The sequence below is a fragment of the Miscanthus floridulus genome, chromosome 17 (assembly GCF_019320115.1).
Source record: "Miscanthus floridulus cultivar M001 chromosome 17, ASM1932011v1, whole genome shotgun sequence".
NCBI classification, from domain to species: domain Eukaryota; kingdom Viridiplantae; phylum Streptophyta; class Magnoliopsida; order Poales; family Poaceae; genus Miscanthus; species Miscanthus floridulus.
The window spans coordinates 46,871,747-46,889,942 of NC_089596.1; the positions used below are offsets into that span (position 1 = coordinate 46,871,747).

An 18,196-nucleotide genomic window follows, 5' to 3' on the forward strand; every position below is an offset into this window, starting at 1 on the left:
TCCCCTCAGTGGAATCTGTTGGCCTTGACGAAACGTGCCACTGATCAACTCTTGGTAGGTGAGGGCAGAGTTCTTCAGACCAAACGGGACACAGGTCTGAGGCATATCCGAGTAGGACACAAACTGCCTCCGAGTCATGATGGAGTCGAAGATTGAAAAATTCTAGATTTCTTCGACGAGATCCACCAACGAGTTCTGGAATTCCACCGATGAAGCTTGATCTGCATGCACTACCAGAAATGCCTAAGTTGCCGAGTGTCAGGTGCTTTGCCGAGTATTCTTTTTCGGGCACTCGGCAAAGACGCCTATGCCGAGTGTTTTTTTTTTTGACACTCGGTAAAAAGGCTATTTGCTGAGTGTTTTTTTAACACTCGACAAAGAGTCTCTTTGCCGAGTGTTTTTTTTTTGACATTCGGTAAAGAGCTTCTTTGCCGAGTGTTTTTTTGACACTCGGCAAAGAGCTTCTTTGCCGAGTGTTATTTTTTTTACACTCGGCAAAAAAAAATTCAAAGCACATTTTGAAGCAGTAAATTAATTCAAATAAAAAAGTTTTCAACTACAAAGTTGTATAACTCATCAAGATGTACAATGTTTGTTTTGGTCTTTTCTTCATACGACAAAGTGAAAATAAATTTGTTCACAAATCTAACATATCTCTCTTGTAGTTTATGAAACTACAAGAGAGATATATAAGATTTGTGAACAATGTTAGAACGACCATGTCGGATGAACAGATGATCAAACAACCAAAATAAACTTTGTAGATCTCGAAAAGTTATGAAACATTTTAGTTGACAACTTTTTGATTTGAAAACATCTTGTCATGCAAAACTGTGTTTGAATTTCAAAATTTTAAAATTCAAATTTTGTAAACGACCTCGGATGGAAAAACTTCCTAAACTAAAAGTGTAGATCTCGAAAAGTTATGAAACTTTGTAGTTTACAACTTTTTTATTTGAAAACATCTTGTCATGCAAAACTATGTTTGAATTTCTAAATTTTAAAATTCAAATTTTGTAAACGACCTCGGATGAAAAAACTTCCTAAACTAAAAGTGTAGATCTCAAAAAGTTATGAAACTTTGTAGTTTACAACTTTTTTATTTGAATTCGTTTAGGGCCTCAAACATGCAATTTACACTCGATTTAGTATAATATATTGGGAACTAAAACGGAATCCATTCACAAGTGATAGTGTGGTGTAGTGGTAGAGGAGGTACGTGCACAGCGGGAGGTCTCGGGTTCGAATCGCGTCGGCCATGTAGCCATGAAATTCACGCGAAAAATGTCGTAGATGGGTAGGCGCTGGCCGGTGGGGGCCTCCATTGATAAAAAAAAATTCATTTTTTTTGGTAAAAATTCCTATTTTTTCGGGGTTTTTTTCGGTTTCAACTTTGCCGAGTGTCGGGCACTCGGCAAAGGCTTTGCCGAGTGCCCGATAAAAGACACTCGGCAAAGTTGGCTTTGCCGTCACTTTTTTTGGCGAGTGCTGTTCGCCGAGTGTTACACTCGGCGAACCATTTGCCGAGTGTTTTATGCCTTTTACCGAGTGTTTCGGGCACTCGGCAAACTCAAGGAGTCCGGTAGTGATGGGCCTTGATGAGGTGGCTTTAAAGCTTGCCGTTGTCATCCGCCATGCAGACCTAGGACCCAAAGAGGAAAACAGAACCTGGCGAGAAATTCATGTTGATATCGTGGTCCGCCGAGCTCTGGATTGCAAATTCGCTGAAAGACCCTATCGGGCGCGCCAGCTGTTGGTGTTTGATGATCGGCAACACATCACGGGACTACCTGGGATGATGATTGAAGGGCTTCGACAAACATAGAACTTGACAGGAAACGCGAAGACAACGATTTATACTGGTTTGAGCCCTTATTGTCGAGTAATAGCCTTTACGTCCACGGCGACGTGATGCCTTTTGCATTGGATTATTGTGTATGAGATGTTGTACAAGGGGTATCGCCTTGCCTCTCTTTATATAAGTCAGAGCGCAAGGTGCATATTCTAGTCCTAGACAGTTACAATAGAAGAGTCCTGATCTTATTACTAACTTTCCTAAAGTCTGACTAGATCGGTTCTTGATAACTTGGAGTACATGCCACCCTGATATGTGTCTTCAAGCAAGCTTTAGATTGGTCTAGGCCCACTCTTGGTAGTCGACCCGGTAGGGAACCTATAGGATCTTGGTCTATCATTTATACCCGACCTTCCTCGGAATATAAGGGGAAGGTCGGATCCCAAAGACACGGGCTGAGAAATCTGAGTTCAGTCGAACACCGAGCAACCGAGAGGGACAACAGTGTTCCTCCCACGGCAACCTAGCAAGAGAGAAGAGCCTTTCCCTTACTCACTGGGGAAGAAACCTCATCGCTGACAAGTTGTAGGATAGCATCAAGTGATCCCCTAGCAAACTCTCATTCTCCTTCGTTGTAACCCCTCGATTTGGATGCTCTTGAATACGAAGAACTACTCACTGTTGGACGTAGGGCCTCGATTACCTGAACCAGGATATGTCACTATGTCTTCTCTTGTGTTCTTTAGTACCCAAGCCACCGAAGACCCACACTTCTGACATTCGATGAACAACGATGCTTTCCATGGTAATGAACCCGTGACAACTAGTCTCATTAGAAGTAAGTGTAAGAAAGGAAGTCACTCTCAGGAGCATAGGAGCTACACCAGGATAATTAATCACTTAAATTTGCAAGGGTGACAACTTGACCTAATTTCCTCGGTGTGACTAAGGACCAACCCCAATTTGAGATAATTAACTTGATGATCAACTTTGGTAATCTCTACTCAAGCGAGTGGTAAGGTCACCGTGAGTGTAGGATCTCAATTAAGTGATGTAGCTCGTGGAGTAGCTAAGAACTGTTCATTGGGATAGCAAGTTTGAGTAACCACCCGTACATGCCACATATTGCAAACGGGGGTGATCAACTAATTACTCGGTGGTGACTCATTTATCGCGCGGATTCGGCGTGAAGAGTAACATGTTGTAGATGCGATGGCATTACATTGGTACTCGGTCAAACCGTTTGTGCATATGAGAACCACGTTGAGGAAAGGATGGAACCATGAGGCAACGCCTATCTGGGCATGGGTATGGAGGTGCGTCCTTGGTGTCTGTGTGGGTATAGTTGTACACCTCTGCAGAGTTTATTTCAAAGCCTGAAGTCCTTCGGGACAGAATCTTTTTGGTTGTTCTTACTTCTAGACTCATTGTAGCGATAATGATGATGATACTTGATTATGAGATGAAATATAATTTTGATCACCTTAATTATTTTCTTATGTTTTCCTGAGCACCAAAATACATAATTAAACCAATTAACTCTATTTAAAGAAATGCAAATTTTAGAGTGTTACAGGTCCTCCTCCTCTCATTGGCTTGTACTTGAAGGAGTGACGTCCTAATCAATGTCCATCGGCAAAGGTACATACTTTCATAATAGTACTAGGCACATTCAGCCGTCGGTGGTCTCTATCAGCAAATACCTAGAAGGATGTTGTCCTTAAGCAAACTATGCCAGTTAAAAATGATCATGTAGATAGAGTGTTGCAGAATAATTATACATAGAGCTATTATGTGCAAACTTCTTGGTTTGCGCTCAAATGATAATATCATATACTTTTACATATCTACTATGTGCAACTTTTTTTTAAATATGCAAAAATTATCATTTTACTTGAAAATTTGAGCTACATAATATAAAAAATAATTCAGCGACCTTTACAATAACTTCCACTAATCCCTACAAATACATATGTGCTTATGTTCTTCATGGCACTCCTTGTGTCCCCAACGTATTTAAGAAGGCATCTGCCATCTCCGCTGGTTTTCCACTTGCTAGGAATCTCATGCAGATTGGAGGTTCCACATTGAAGAAGCCTAATATTGATGATGGTAGATACCATATTCCATCTCCACATACTAAGCCTGCTGCAACTGCTGATGACAATAATTCTGCACTTTGTCGATTTACCTTGGTCCAGATTATTAACAATATTGAACCTAGAGCAAAATCAATGGTGAAGGTAGGTCCAACGAGGAACGGTAGTGCTATTGCTGTCATACAAGGGATGTAATGTTGCACTTTCCAACCTTTTCTCTGAGACACCAATCTAATTGTTTCGAGAGCTATTGTTATGAAGATGGTGATGAAACAAAACGTGAAACAATGTTTAGGTAGCTCACTTACTCCTCCGGTACTAAGTAGGGAAATGGCACGATACACTGCTGCGGAGGGGCATGGGTATATTGAATTCTTTGTGCCAAGGGGGGCAGATTTTTTTGCATGTGCTTTAAAGAAAAGATAGATGAGTGGGTTGATAATAGAAGCAATTAGTACACCATAAATATGCCCTGCAACTACAACTCTTGGAGAAGTTAGTGTCATATAACCTGTCTTGAGGTCTTGCATTGCTTGACAAGAAACATTAAGAGAAATCAATGCCAGACCGCAAGCAGCAAGGCTGGCAATAACTGCACCAGGTTTAGCGATCCATGCTGCTATAATGAAAAGTACAACCTTGCAATAAGTTGGTGAAACTGTCCAATCTGTGAGTCCTGTCACATATGTATTGCTGAAGAAGAACACTGGAAAAATGGTGATGAATAATGTGGCTACGTGATAGAACTTAATTTGATGGAAGACCCAAGGGTAAATAACTGAACAAATTATCCCAAATGCAATGTATCCAACCACTCCTCCAATAATAGGGATATGATTACCAAGAAAAATCTCAAGCCTTTTACGATCATCATAGTTAAGACTGGGGTGTTTCAAGATATACTTAGACATCCCTGAATCATTTTCTTGCCTTTTGTTGTAGAAGTCAATTAACAATACAGTCATGAGTGTAATGAAGTTATAAATTCCCTCGGTGACGACCATAGTTAAGCCCATGAAAACCTACCATGAAAAGAGTCAGTCTTGCTTTGCCATGAAATTATTACCAAATGAATCGTGACATTATTAATACAATTGGATACAATGTATAATGTGTGTATTCACAAATACCACATTATACAATTGTTAACATCTATCTTGCTTTTACCTAGCTTAAACTAGATAAGTCTAGGTTTGATATATATGTAACCATGTGAAATGTACGAAAAAATGTACTCCATTTCTCAGTTTCTGTTTACCTTATTATCATAGTCCTACTACAAGTTTTCTTTTGATTGCTTCAGTTTCTTGTTGAAAAAATAGTGTTGATTGAGTAAATCTAGGAAATATGCAGTCTGTCTAGAACTACGTATACATGTGTGTAAATGAAGTTATTTGGAGTAATTTCTCAATTTGACATAGTAAAAAAACTCCTAGCAAAATGTACTTTCTGACCATACTGAGCACCATCTATACTTCTTGCCAAACTGAGACCCTTAATCCAAATGTACTCACTTTCATTTTTTGTGAAGGTCCAGAGTAACTAAAAAACATATGTATCGATCCAAGCTACTGAACTCGACAACCACAAGACTTAAAGGGGGGTTTGGTGAGCATAATAAGAAATTAGTGTGAATCCCAACGTTGCATTATTCTAGTTTCTAGGAATCATTTTTCATTGAATATTGAATTGTTTGGCGTAGATGTTTTTATTTATTCTAGGATTACTTGGAATTATAGATCTATTTGTTTAGATTTAGCATGGAAACATGCATGAAAACAACCATTCTATGTCTTAAACATGTTGGGACTGCCACTTGAGGCCCACCATGAGCATCGAACAAGATAATTCCAGCAATAAATAATTAACAATGATCTCTAGTTCACTTGTGATAAATATGTTAGTTTCTATATGGACTCCTCATCAGCTAGCAATGACAGCTCAACATCGTTGAACTTGCAAATTGAGATAATGATTCCATGGCCATGGTAGCTCCTGCTAGAGATGAAGATTTATTTCTAGGGTTTTCCATTCCATGAAAGGATGGTTAGGTTCTTTGGGGAGGAACTTGTCCACCCAGGTTGAAGACCACAACTTGGCATAGTGCTCATATTTTCATAGATTTATTGCAAGATTTATCAATGCTATTCTTTTGATAGGTTGGTAAAGTGCTCATCAACGGTGATGCGCGTATGGTGATTTCATGAACATTGAGATTTTCTAGCTTAGTCGTCCAAAGGTGATCATAGAGGTAGGGTTGGCACAGGTGAGTGTACATTTGCATAGGGATATGTGTCTGTATTGTTTAATTCACCAAAAAACAAGGGTTAATACTATGATGAAACATAAAAAGGAAAACAATGCATTGATTGAGTTCATTGAAAACTGATAGATTGCTTTAAAAGATAGCAAGGACAAACTGACAGAGCTGGGACTAGTAGAAAAAAGGTTATTGATGAGGACAACTGCATCTGAATCACAACTGAGAGAATATATTGCTTTAAAAGATAGCAAGGACAAACTGACACAGCTGGGACTAGTAGAAAAAAGTTATTGATGAGGACAACTGCATCTGAATCACAACTGAGAGAATACAGGGCTTATATAAAAGTGCTTCAAATTTTTTCCACAAATTAGTCTAGTTCTGGGCTACCACATATATAAGGCCTTCAATTCAGTTGACTATATGTGGCCCTTCATATCACATTTTCCATGGCATATGATTCTTCGTAGAAAAACTATCGAATGTGATTAGCTCTCCACTGTAACTACTTGGATGACTGAACATAGAATTCCAACGAACAAATCTTTCTTAACTAGGCACAAAGGAAGGGGATCAATTACCACTACTACGAATCAATTTTAGTAGACTTTGGCTTTTATTTTCAAAAGTGGACCTTCTGATCTACAACCTCAGGAAATCTTGGGCACAATAGCCAAATTCCACCTTTAAAAAAACAATTTCTATAGGCAGTAAATTTAAGAGGCCTACCTCTGCAAATAGGCCCATTTTAGAGGTTGCCTTCTTAAGAAGCCCACCGCTAGGATAGAGGCCATGCCCATTTACTAAACCCTAAATATACAACTCTCTCCCTAGGCCTGTTTGTCAATCACTCCCGAGTATCTCTCAGTTAGTATCCTCTCCCCACTAATATATTCTCACCTCAATGTCTCTTCTATCTCCCTCATCCTATATGGTCCCACGAGGAAGCACATTGTTTCATCCCTCCTTGTCCCCAGATTTGAACAACCTTGCAATAGAAGCATTTCTAATTTTGATCCACCTAAACCAGTTTGTATGTGCTGGAACAAGGGATTGGTGGTGTACATGAATGTGTACTACTTTAGAGGTAGGATAAAGTTGGCATCTCTGCATTGACACCTTCAGGCAACCACTAGTGCACTGCAACATGGAGCTAGGCTTCATGTACATCCTATGTGAGGTGTTCAAGGACTACCTCCACAACAATGTGCCACACTACACAACCAATATGCATTGCCTACTAATCCACAGCTACAACTACTTCAGTAATGAGATCACACAGTTCCACATTACTGTTTGCATACCCATGTACATCCCCAACGTCCACTATTGAGTATGGTGGTCACCCTTGTTCCAAGGTGATAGTGACATTGTTGTTTTTTGTTCTTTCCAAAATCATAAGGTGGGGAAACTACTTCAGAGTCGGCCAGATCCACCATCTTAGGAAATGCTTCATTTTCACTAACTATTAATTAGAGGATGTGATACTTTTTGGTCATTCTATAAAATAATTTTGTAGTAGTGCACCAAGTGTTGTTCATCCTAGTGTTGGAAGCACTCAATAGGAGTTTGTGTAAACCCATATCAGGAGCAAGGATAACCATAACCACTTAATTTTTTCTATATATTGGTGATTGGTTACTTTAGGTATGGTGGCCTATGGGGACATTGAGGGTTTGGGAAAACCACATGACTGACAACATATAATAGAAAGTTCATAGTTTCTCCCATATAAGCAGATTCTAGACATAAGGTGTTACAGATGGTATCATAGCATGAACCCTTGATCCATGTGCCTATGGAGGGGTATACCAAGGGGTGGTCTTGGACATCTGCTGCGTATTGTGGTGAGCTACCAAGGGCGTCAAGCCTTAACGGGGGTGAATGTAATACCGTTATAATCCTTGTCGTTCAAAGAATAGCACCTTCAAGTTAACCCTTTTATACGAAGCGAGGACGAACGTGTAAGAGAGGTGCTACCCATATTCAGGCCCGTTCCACATGTGGAGCTACGCCATATAAACAGATTTTAGACATGGGGTGTTACAGGTTGTGTGCCATTACCCTTTGCTAGTGTAGCCTATGCAAGTTGATAGGATTTTCTATAGGCTGCAAAACTTTTTGTGTCTGGGTAAGTAGAATAACTATATAAACTTTATGTGCACATTGCTAGTTATTTTATTAGTTTGTCTAGTATTAGTTCACCTCCTCTCCCTCTCAGGCCAGACCTTCATATGTTTGCTAGGGCCATCATTCCGTTTAGCTATAGCGACTAAGCTGCCACAATCCACCACCAAATATCAACAAACACCCTTGGCCCACACTTCTTCCTAGCAAGAAGATAGTGTGCTTTAAATTTTGTATCTATTATTTGCTTTCTTTGGTCATTTTGTCATCAATCACCAAAAAGGGAAAGATTGTAAGGAAAATGGACCCATGGTCCAATGGACCCATGGTCCATTTAGTTTAGATTTTGTTGTTTGATAATCAACATGACCATTTGGACTAGCATCATTTGCTAGTGTTTTTTGATATAGTTCAAAAGGTGTAAAGTGGACTTGGACTTAGGCCACCTTGTGATTCAGATGAATAGCTCAAGAAAGACATTAGAAGAAGTGATGAAGACCTATAATTATATGCAAGAGTCCAAGACATAAGATGGAACCAAACCAGATGCAAACATCATGAAGAACCAAGTCAGATAAGGGTATTAAAGGGCGTTGAACCCTCAAGGGCACCAGGCCATAATTAAGATAGAGCAAACCCTAGCATAGGCGTCCAGAAGGCATCATAATGAGCAAGAGCAGGGCATCGAACCATACATCAAATGATCACAGCAGCAATCGCGTCGGACCGACCAGGAGCAGGCAGTGTTGTACCAAATATGTTGGGTCTAACAGCATCTAGAGAGAAGAATTGGGCATCAGACTGCTCCGATGGTGGACACCAGACCATACACCATGAAGATCTCCAACAGTCGGCAATGGCTACTAGTTCAATGGCTAGTCGTGGAACAGAGGCGTCAGACTATTCGATGACCATCACCAGATGGTCCGATGAGTGCGCATAATCTCTGTACATGTTCCAAAGGCTATGTCTCAACTTGGCGGCTATAAATATGACCCCAACTGGCCATTTGATAGTGTGAGGAGCTCATAGAAGACTTGCAAGGTATCTCTAGTAGTTCTAGCCACAAAAGTGCTTAGTCATATACTTAGTGATTAGCACAGGTGCTTTGCAAAGTGCTTAGGTTAGTTAGACCACTGCTTTAGCACTTGCTCTAGGTTTAGGCCTAATGTTTATTGCTGTTTACATACCTCTTGTTATTAGGTGCTTGCACACACCGTTGTTGTACACCGGAGGGCTTGTAGTCTTGCGAGACCACACCAACCGTGTTTGTGGTGTGGCTGTCACCGTATAATAGAGGGAACAAGGCCTGCGGCGGTTTTGCCAGAAGCTTGATAGTGAAGATGGTGGCGAGCGGTACCGAAGCGGCCATCTCGGGGGGGCCACTTGCGTGTGGGGAAGTCCCAGCTATCTACGTAGTTACCCAACCAAGAGCTTTTCCCTTGCGAGGGCATCCTTGAAAGGGGACCAATGGGGGCTAGGAGGGAAGTGAGAGTTTCTCGATACCTCGGTAAAAATACCGGAGTCATCGATGCGAGTTTGCTTCTCTATCACCCTTTTACTTTTCGTATTTATATTATGCATCTTGGTTGTGTGATTAGTTTCCTTGCTTAGTTATAGGCTAGTCGATAGGATTGGAACCTAGGGTGCATAGTTCTTTTGAGATAGAGATAGCAACACACCCAGCAAAGTCGTTGCGCATCTAGATTGATTATGTATTGCATAGGTTTTGACTAGGTTGAAATTAGAGGCCTTAGTAAGAAGTAGTTTTTAATTTGCCTAGTTCTCACCTCTTAGGCATCATGATCCCTTCAGGTGACATATGAACATGTCACATGAAGTGAAACTCACTTTGCCCACTTTTACATATTTATCACATCTAATATTATTTACTTCGGCATTTGCTCTATTGTATGCTATTTTTAGGGAAATTTTGTTGTGGGACATCGAACAAATGTTGTACTTGCTGGTGGACACCGCCAACTTGGAAATATGCCCAATACCATTATGAAATTGGGTTTCTTTGCCACCAGACACTACAACCATTAAAATATTAATTTTCACAGTTTGGGAATGAGAAAGGGCAGTGAAAAGACCATATTGCCCCTACGATCATCTTCCTCCTCCCGACTATAGCTGGTGAGGTCCATCCATGTCCTCCAATCGCTGGCGGGAAGGAATCGTTCTGGCCAACTCCAGCACCGGCACCACCTGGTTCGTCAAGTGCATGGTGATTGGAGGTTGAGGTTCATGTTCGTCTATGTCGCGAGCGTGAGCAACCATATGCACTAGTGAGAGGAGGTGAGCATGTGGCGAGGAAGTACTCAAGCGATTGAGCGAGGCGAGCATTGGGGCCGCCGAGGAAAGACACAGAGTGGGACATCGAAAGGGAGCCCTTAAGCGTGTCGATGTCAGCTAGAAGGGACCAGAGGTCGTTGATGACGCTAATGAAATCCTAGAAGTGTGCATGGCAGAGCTCCCCGATCTCAGCCTCGCAGTCCTACGCCATGCCTTAGAGCGAGTGAGTAGGGGCTTGGGGCGGTCGCAACCGAAGGCGTAGCGCATAAAGGGCTCAGGTCCTTCCCGGCCATGATGGCGGTAGAGAGCTGCACAAGCTTCGCCTCGGATAACGATGCTAGGGCGGCGGAGGTGAGGGCGCAACTGGTGGATGACGCGGTGGCGGGGAGATCTTGATGGGGTGGCGATGCTGGAGTTGGGCAGAGCGAACCTGCCTGCCAGCGATGGGGATGATATGGATGGACCTCACCAGTTGGAGTCAGGAGGAGGAAGATGACCACAGGGGCAATATGGTCTTTTCCCTATCCTTTTTCACTCCCAAACTGCAAAAATTAATACTTTAATCGCTGCAGTGTCTGGTGGCAAAGAAACATGATTTCACAATGGTACTGGGCATATTTTCGAGTTGGCGGTGTCCACCAGCAAATACCACATTTGTCCGATGTCTCACAACAAAATTTCCCTATATTTTATCCTCCGAGCATATTAACTTCTATAATTTTATATTTAAATGTTCGTAACCATTAGCATGCTCATGTCAACTGTAGTTACAACAGTACTATTGTTTATTTGGCAATCAACCTTAGTTGGCCCTTTATTGATTTTATTACCTAAATACTTGTTGATTGAAAATTAGTAGAGTATAAAATTAAAAGTCTCATGACCCTTGTCTTTGAAGTCTGCCATTTTGCGCTTGTATGTTGCCACTCATTAGCATATGATACATATGGTCCTTTAATACACTAGACAAACTAACATTACTTGTGTTAAGCAGGCCCTATAACAAAGATATTATCAATGTGCCCAAAAGAAAAGTACCTAATTTTCAATTATTTCTTTGATAGAATAGTTGACATGACCAAAAAAGTGAAAAAGATGTCTGATTTAGTAAAGATTTTGATATTATTTTTGTGTATAGTCATTTAGGTGATTTAAAGAAAATATTATGTTTGGACTAGAAGGAATGAAGTCATCAATTATTTGTATTGAAATCAAATTGCAGGTATGTTAATGCTCATAATTTGAGCAATTATGAGCATCAAACACAAAGAAAAGCTACATCTAGGAAAAGGTAATGAAATTTTAAAATTAGATTATTAGAAATTGCACCACTATGCTACAATTATTGCATAATCTGATTAAAATTTGATATATTAACCCCAGTGTTGTGGAGTTGTGGATGCATAACTCCACCTAGAATAATTAATGAAAGAAAGAATGGCCACTTATGTCATTACTGCCTAGCAAAGGCTTGAATTTACCTGCCCTTGTATAAAAACAAATGAACTATATATGGTTGTGTGGTAGTTCAGATGATGTTATATATAGAACATTAGTGTTTCTTAGAATTAGGATTTTTAACCGTGGACTATGGAGATATTGTTACAAAATAGTTACATAGAAAATTGGGACCGGTATAGTTTGATAGACAACTGAGCCTTGTGTGTTTGATGAACAAAGCATTCTTTAAAATAAACTAATATTTATATGCATTATTCAAGGGTACCTTGTATCCGTTAATTCCATTCAAAGATGATCGACTTTCAGTGTAATACCATTGCCCACGTTTACTTTGAAGGTAAGGATATATGATTCCTCCGGAAATGAAGCCCCCAAAAAGCAACCCAAAGTTTACAACACGTGGAACAATCATACCAAGACCAACCCATGACGCAGAGAAATCAAAATAGAACCTGTAAATATAAAACACATGTTAGTACTTTTTTAGAATGTTCTTGTAAATGCTTATGCTACATTGATGATGAAAGGAAACCTTTTTGTGCTCTCATATGTAGTCATTTCCATGTTTGTTTCCTCACAGCCCAGGGGTGTATATATCTTATATATCTAGCCCAACATAAGTTTACATGTATATATATGTTGTAGTTAACCAATCCACTGGAGATGGAATGTAAAGTGAGTATGTCAGACGTGTGGTGTATGTGAACATATGACTACTCTCTCCATCCCATCCCATAACAAATAAGTTTGTAAGGTTTAAAATTTGTCACGAAAAAATTAACATTCTATACAAATATGGAAGATTATTGTCTCCTAATGCGGAAGCTAATTATGGGTGTGTGTAGACGATAACTACCAAATTCAAGAGACATCTTATGGGAAAGGACAAGAGATGAGGGTACATGCGTCTTTCGCCAATGTCCTTAATCTATTTAAAATTGTTTAGAAACCTATTTTCTATGGGACGGAGGGAGTACTATTTATATGTCTATGGAAGTAATACAATGGTATATTAAAGCCTTTATCTTTCTATGTTTTAAAATAGTTTGCTTTGGAATATCATAGGATGTGTGTATCAGCATACTCAAAGTGATAATATGTAAGTGAACATTGGAAAGCGGTCATGTATTAATGGTAGAACCAACTACACATTCGTGTGGAAAGGAATTAGAAAAAAAGTGTAGCTTTTATTATAATAATGCATTTCTACGGCATGTCATTGGTAGGGATGAAAATAATCACAAACAGTTGTATTTACTGTACAAAAATAATTCCCTGTTGATCAGAAACTCACTATGTTTGCATTTAGTAAAGATATTAATAAAGTGATAAAAAGAAATTAGAAAAATCAAAAGTTAAATACGGTAATGACCAGAAATGGCCATAAAAGATATTACTATTATGGAAATGAGCCCCAGTAAATGGAATATTTCATTCTCGCTTTGATCGCCTAGTCATTGGATAGGTCAAAAGACGTATTAAATTATAATTGATTTCATACCCAATTCAACCCAAGGTACCAACTGTTGGTACCTCTAATGTTATGATCAATGGTATATCTTCAATGATACTCTCCCAAACTTTTATCTCCAGAATTGATTGTATTGATGTAAACATTTAAATCATTGGCAAATGTGAAATAATGTGATTGACTCTTGATGAATGGTTGGTGAATCCAGATCACTAGTGTAAGTTTATTTGGTTGATTTATTCTCTTTTATTTTATAATCATCACAATGTGCCCGTGTTGGACCAACTACCCATTATTAACCTATCAAGAAGCAATATACAAATGTTTCTTCTTAGTGTTAAATCGTATATGTAGAACCAGGCTTTGTGGTAAATTTGTTATTATGGACACGGACCTTTGCCTCAATCTTGAATGAACCCAAGACAATATATACAATAAGAAACAAACAAAATTCTGCCCTTGATATTTCATGGATTAAAAATCCAACTTTAACCAGTGGGCACTATTCAAACATTGTGCCCCTATTCAAACAATGCCTTTCTATATCATAAAAGGACTTTTCATATTATAAAAATTCATATTTACTCTTGTAGAAATTCTGTAGCTACTTTTTCTTGTGGGTTCAAATTTTTAATCTAAATACTTAAAAAATAAGGAAATTCAGAAGCACATTTGATGCGAATGAATTTCATTATAGCTATTTTGTTATTGTAGAGTTAGAAAATAATATACCCACAAAACTTTCATAGAAAATAATACTGGAAGAAATGCTACAAAATTGAAGTAACGCCATGTTTAAAATATTGTTGCTTGTTTGAAGAATTAATGATTTGTCCCAGTAAATTGATAATATAAGGCTGTATGTGGGAAAGAATGATCATATATTTTAGGACAGATTAAGAGAGAACAAAAAAGATGCATGTGTTCTCATTTTATTTACTAATTAGACACTATCATTGATTAACGGTGATTGGTTAATGGCAAGTAACATTATAATACCTACTAAATTTATGCAACTATTTAATGCAAAAACTATTTTGTCCTGTCCCTTATATTTTAGTACATTTTTGAATGCTTGAATGCGCTATATTACAAGACTAAGAGAGTACTCATCTATATATTCATAGAAGGAAAGCCCCGAGGCAAAGGCGCAGAGTTTTCCAAAAAATTATGGTCTATGGTTATCTTTCTATGGCGCACAGTTTCTGAATAAAATGACAATTCTTTGTGATATTATGCACGCGATCACAAATAAAAATTGTGGAGGAAATAATCTGAATAAATTCCCCACCTATGCTTATAAAGTTCTAGCCCAAATGTTGGGAAGACCTGAAATCCGCAACTATCACCTCCAGTATAGAACCATTGGAATACAGACCAAAAAATGCTTCCGAGAAATGCTTTCAGTAAAGCACGTACCTGCAACCTGAACTAATGTTAGTGCAAATATCCTAAAGAACATATAAATTATGTCACTTACATTTTCAGTTAAAGGCTAAACTTTACTTTGCTACATATGCCCCTTGAGGGGTATGGAAACAATTTATAAGGTGAGCCACAACTGAGCCTGTTGGAAATAGCAGTCTGTAATCAAGGATCATGACCTACAGTGAGAACAAAAACAGTAAGTGGAGTGTCATTATGTCCACAAGTAAAAACCTAATTTTCAAACTTCCATTATTACAAATAAATAAATATTGTTATTAAAGATGCTTAAATGCTGATAATAATATTTGGTTGATAAATTATCATGTTCTTCTATGTTTGCTAGGATTCTTATATTGGCTACATTCATAAGCCTCTACAAATATGGACCATATAAGGCCCATGATTTGATGATACTATTGACGGCTACACTTACATTTAACTGGCAGTTAGTAACTTCAGGAGGCTGATCATCAAACGCTAAACGCTAAGCAGCTAGACGTAACCTCATGTCTGGTTTGTTACCTCAGGTAGTTGATGATGATATAATTAGTTTACAGTATTCTGATGACAGTTCACTGTTTTTAGAGGATGACATTGAAAAGGAAAAGAATCCAAAATGGTTACTTATTTGTTATGAGCATATGACTGGTATGAAAATCAATTATGACAAAGTGATTTGCTTACTAATTGGCTTTGAAGAGAGGATAGGGCAAATGAGTTTGCTAAAACTTTTGCTGCAAGAGAGGGAGTTTCCCAATAAAATATTTAGGTGTCCCCTTACATTTCTCATAATTGAAAATAGAAGATTTGCAACCTGTGATTGATAGGGTGATTAGAAGAATTGCTGGTTGGAAGGGTAGGTTGCTGTCTTATGTAGGCAGGCTGACCCTCCTTAAGGCTTGTTTGGCTAGCACTGCCATTTACTTGCTGTCTATCATTAAGTTTCCTAGATGGGCAATTGAGATGATTAACTCTCAGATACCTCATTTATTTTGGAATAACAATGAAGATAAACATAGGTATCCTTTGGTCAATTAGCAGCTATTAGCTCAAAAGAAAGAGGTAGAGGGCTTTGGGACCCTGATAAGAAGTCTAAACCTTTCACTTTTGAGCTCTTTGATTTTTAGCTATGATTTAAACTCTAATTCCATTTGGACAAAAACTGTGGACCATAAATACAGGATGAATAATCCTAATATATTTTGATGCCCAGATTCTTTTACTTCACCTTTTTGGAAAGGGGTTTTGTGGGCTGCAAAGGCTGCGTTGATGGGTATTATATGGAAGGTGGGTAATGGTAGGAGGATTCGTTTCTAGGAGGATCACTGGATTGATAACTCTAGCTTAGCTATTCAATTTTGGCCTTTGTATGTGACCAATGTGCAAAAGGAAAATCCATTAGTGAGGTTTTGGGATGGGGAGGCTTTAAAACTTTCTTTCATAGGACTGTGTCAGAAAGACTGATGCATTTATGGTATGAGCTTTTCGAGGTGGTAGAGAGTATTAGTCTCCTGAATGAACAGGATCAGATTATCTGGGGCTTTAGCTCCAATGGAAAATTTTCGGTCCGATCTCTATAAGCTGTGATTAATCATAGAGGTGTTATGCCTGTTTATGTGCATGCTGTTTGGAAGCTCCAAATTCCTCCTAGAATGCAGATCTTTTTGTGGTCATTAGCTAATAACAGGTTGCTATCTAGAGATAATTTTCCAAAGCGTAGAGAGGTCATGGATCAGTCTTGTTTGTTCTGTAAGGAAAAGGAGACAATTATTCTTTGATTGCTGTGTAGCTAAGAGAGTTTGGACTACTGTTTTTGAGGTGTTACATCTAAATGAGGGCTGTGATTTTGAGCTTATTGTTTCTTGTTGGATTGTGAATAAGAAGCATGCAAACTTTAATACTATTAGTTCTTCAATGCTTTGGTGTTTCTGGAAATTATGTAACAAAATGTGTTTTTCAGGGCGAGTTTTGTACCACCGGGGAGAAAAGCTTACTTCGATGGATTGTTAGGATGCTAAGAAGACAGATGCCAATGTTAATTCAAGCTGATATCAGGAGTTGGATGTTATCGTTTGTGCAACATCTGGAGAAGTACGTAGATCAACCACCAAGAATCAAACTGGAAGGCCTCAGAGACGATTCAGGAACTCAGTGGGGGAGGAGATAGATGGACTCTCGGCTTGTAGGGAGCTCCACCGCTGTGTGTCATTCCATGGTTGAAGCTGTATGTTTGAGTTGCAATTTATGAATCTGTAATGCGATCAGCTTAAGCTATGCCGGGAATTCCTAAACGCTTGGACAATTTTAACGTTGTAATGGTACGCTTTATGTCAATGAAGCGGGGGGATAGATAGCAGCGATCTGTGAATAGTGGAGGATAAATTACCTTAACCATGGGTATCATTGCCATTATTCCCACCATACTAGTGAAGAAAATTAATAGCCCATATCTTCCCATCGGTACGTCCTCAACAATGTCTTCTTTGTCTGGATTCTCACTGAGAGATTTTGCTAACTCAGAAGTCATTGCGACAAGGTACGTTGCAAAACCACCTAATAGAAAGAGGGTAAATTAAAATTTGATCACTTAATTTGAATGCCAAAAATAATTGGTATGCAATGCATGGAAACAAGTAGACAAAAAAACAGCATACATACTACGATTCTTAACGTGACACGGTTGATTATTACATACTAATCTACGTATGGAATATTTTTTACGACACACACACACACACACACACACACACACACACACACACACACACACACACACACATATATATATATATATATAATGGAGACCTCTATAATGTTACAACGTTATATATATACTTACTTGCGACTGCCACGTTAACACATGTGATGACACTGGTCTGGAGGAAGACATTCTCCTGCCGGGTGAATGGGGCCGCAGCTATACCGCAGCGCCGCAGCAGGGACACGAGGCCCCTGAGGGTGGCGAAGCAGAGGATATTTGAAGGCATGTTGAATGCTCCTACAAGCCCGACGATCATGTAGATCCGTAGTGACACCATAGAGAATATGAACGCATACACCACCGCGACGGCCATGGATCGCAGTGTCACCAGCCCCCAGAACCCAGGATATGGCTGACCCTCGAATGCCCTCTCCACAGAGGGTGCCGACTCTCCAATTGTGGCATCCATGATGGGGCCTGACTGCTTGCTCGAGCCGTCGAGTGCAAGCTCCCCCTTGTGATATCACTAGTGTTTTTTTATTACTGATAGAGG

The 18,196-nt window shown here is 39.2% G+C and overlaps 1 protein-coding gene across 3 annotated transcripts; it reads right to left on the minus strand.

Annotated features, from left to right (window-relative positions):
* Positions 1-3,648: 3,648 nt before the first annotated feature.
* LOC136518809 (probable metal-nicotianamine transporter YSL3) lies at positions 3,649-18,154 on the minus strand. 3 transcript variants are annotated; one of them, XM_066512498.1, is made up of 7 exons: positions 17,782-18,154; positions 17,329-17,495; positions 15,021-15,118; positions 14,806-14,940; positions 12,309-12,495; positions 4,203-4,916; positions 3,890-4,125 (listed from the first exon to the last, which is right to left on the minus strand). In XM_066512498.1, the coding sequence occupies exons 1-7, from the start codon at positions 18,110-18,112 to the stop codon at positions 4,027-4,029; spliced, it is 1,731 nt and encodes a 576-aa protein (XP_066368595.1). In that variant the 5' UTR covers positions 18,113-18,154; the 3' UTR covers positions 3,890-4,026. The 3 variants fall into 3 exon arrangements, with proteins under 3 accessions (XP_066368594.1, XP_066368595.1, XP_066368596.1); XM_066512499.1 differs by having other exon boundaries at positions 3,986-4,125; positions 4,199-4,916; XM_066512497.1 differs by having other exon boundaries at positions 3,649-4,916.
* Between the last annotated feature and the right edge of the window lie 42 nt (positions 18,155-18,196).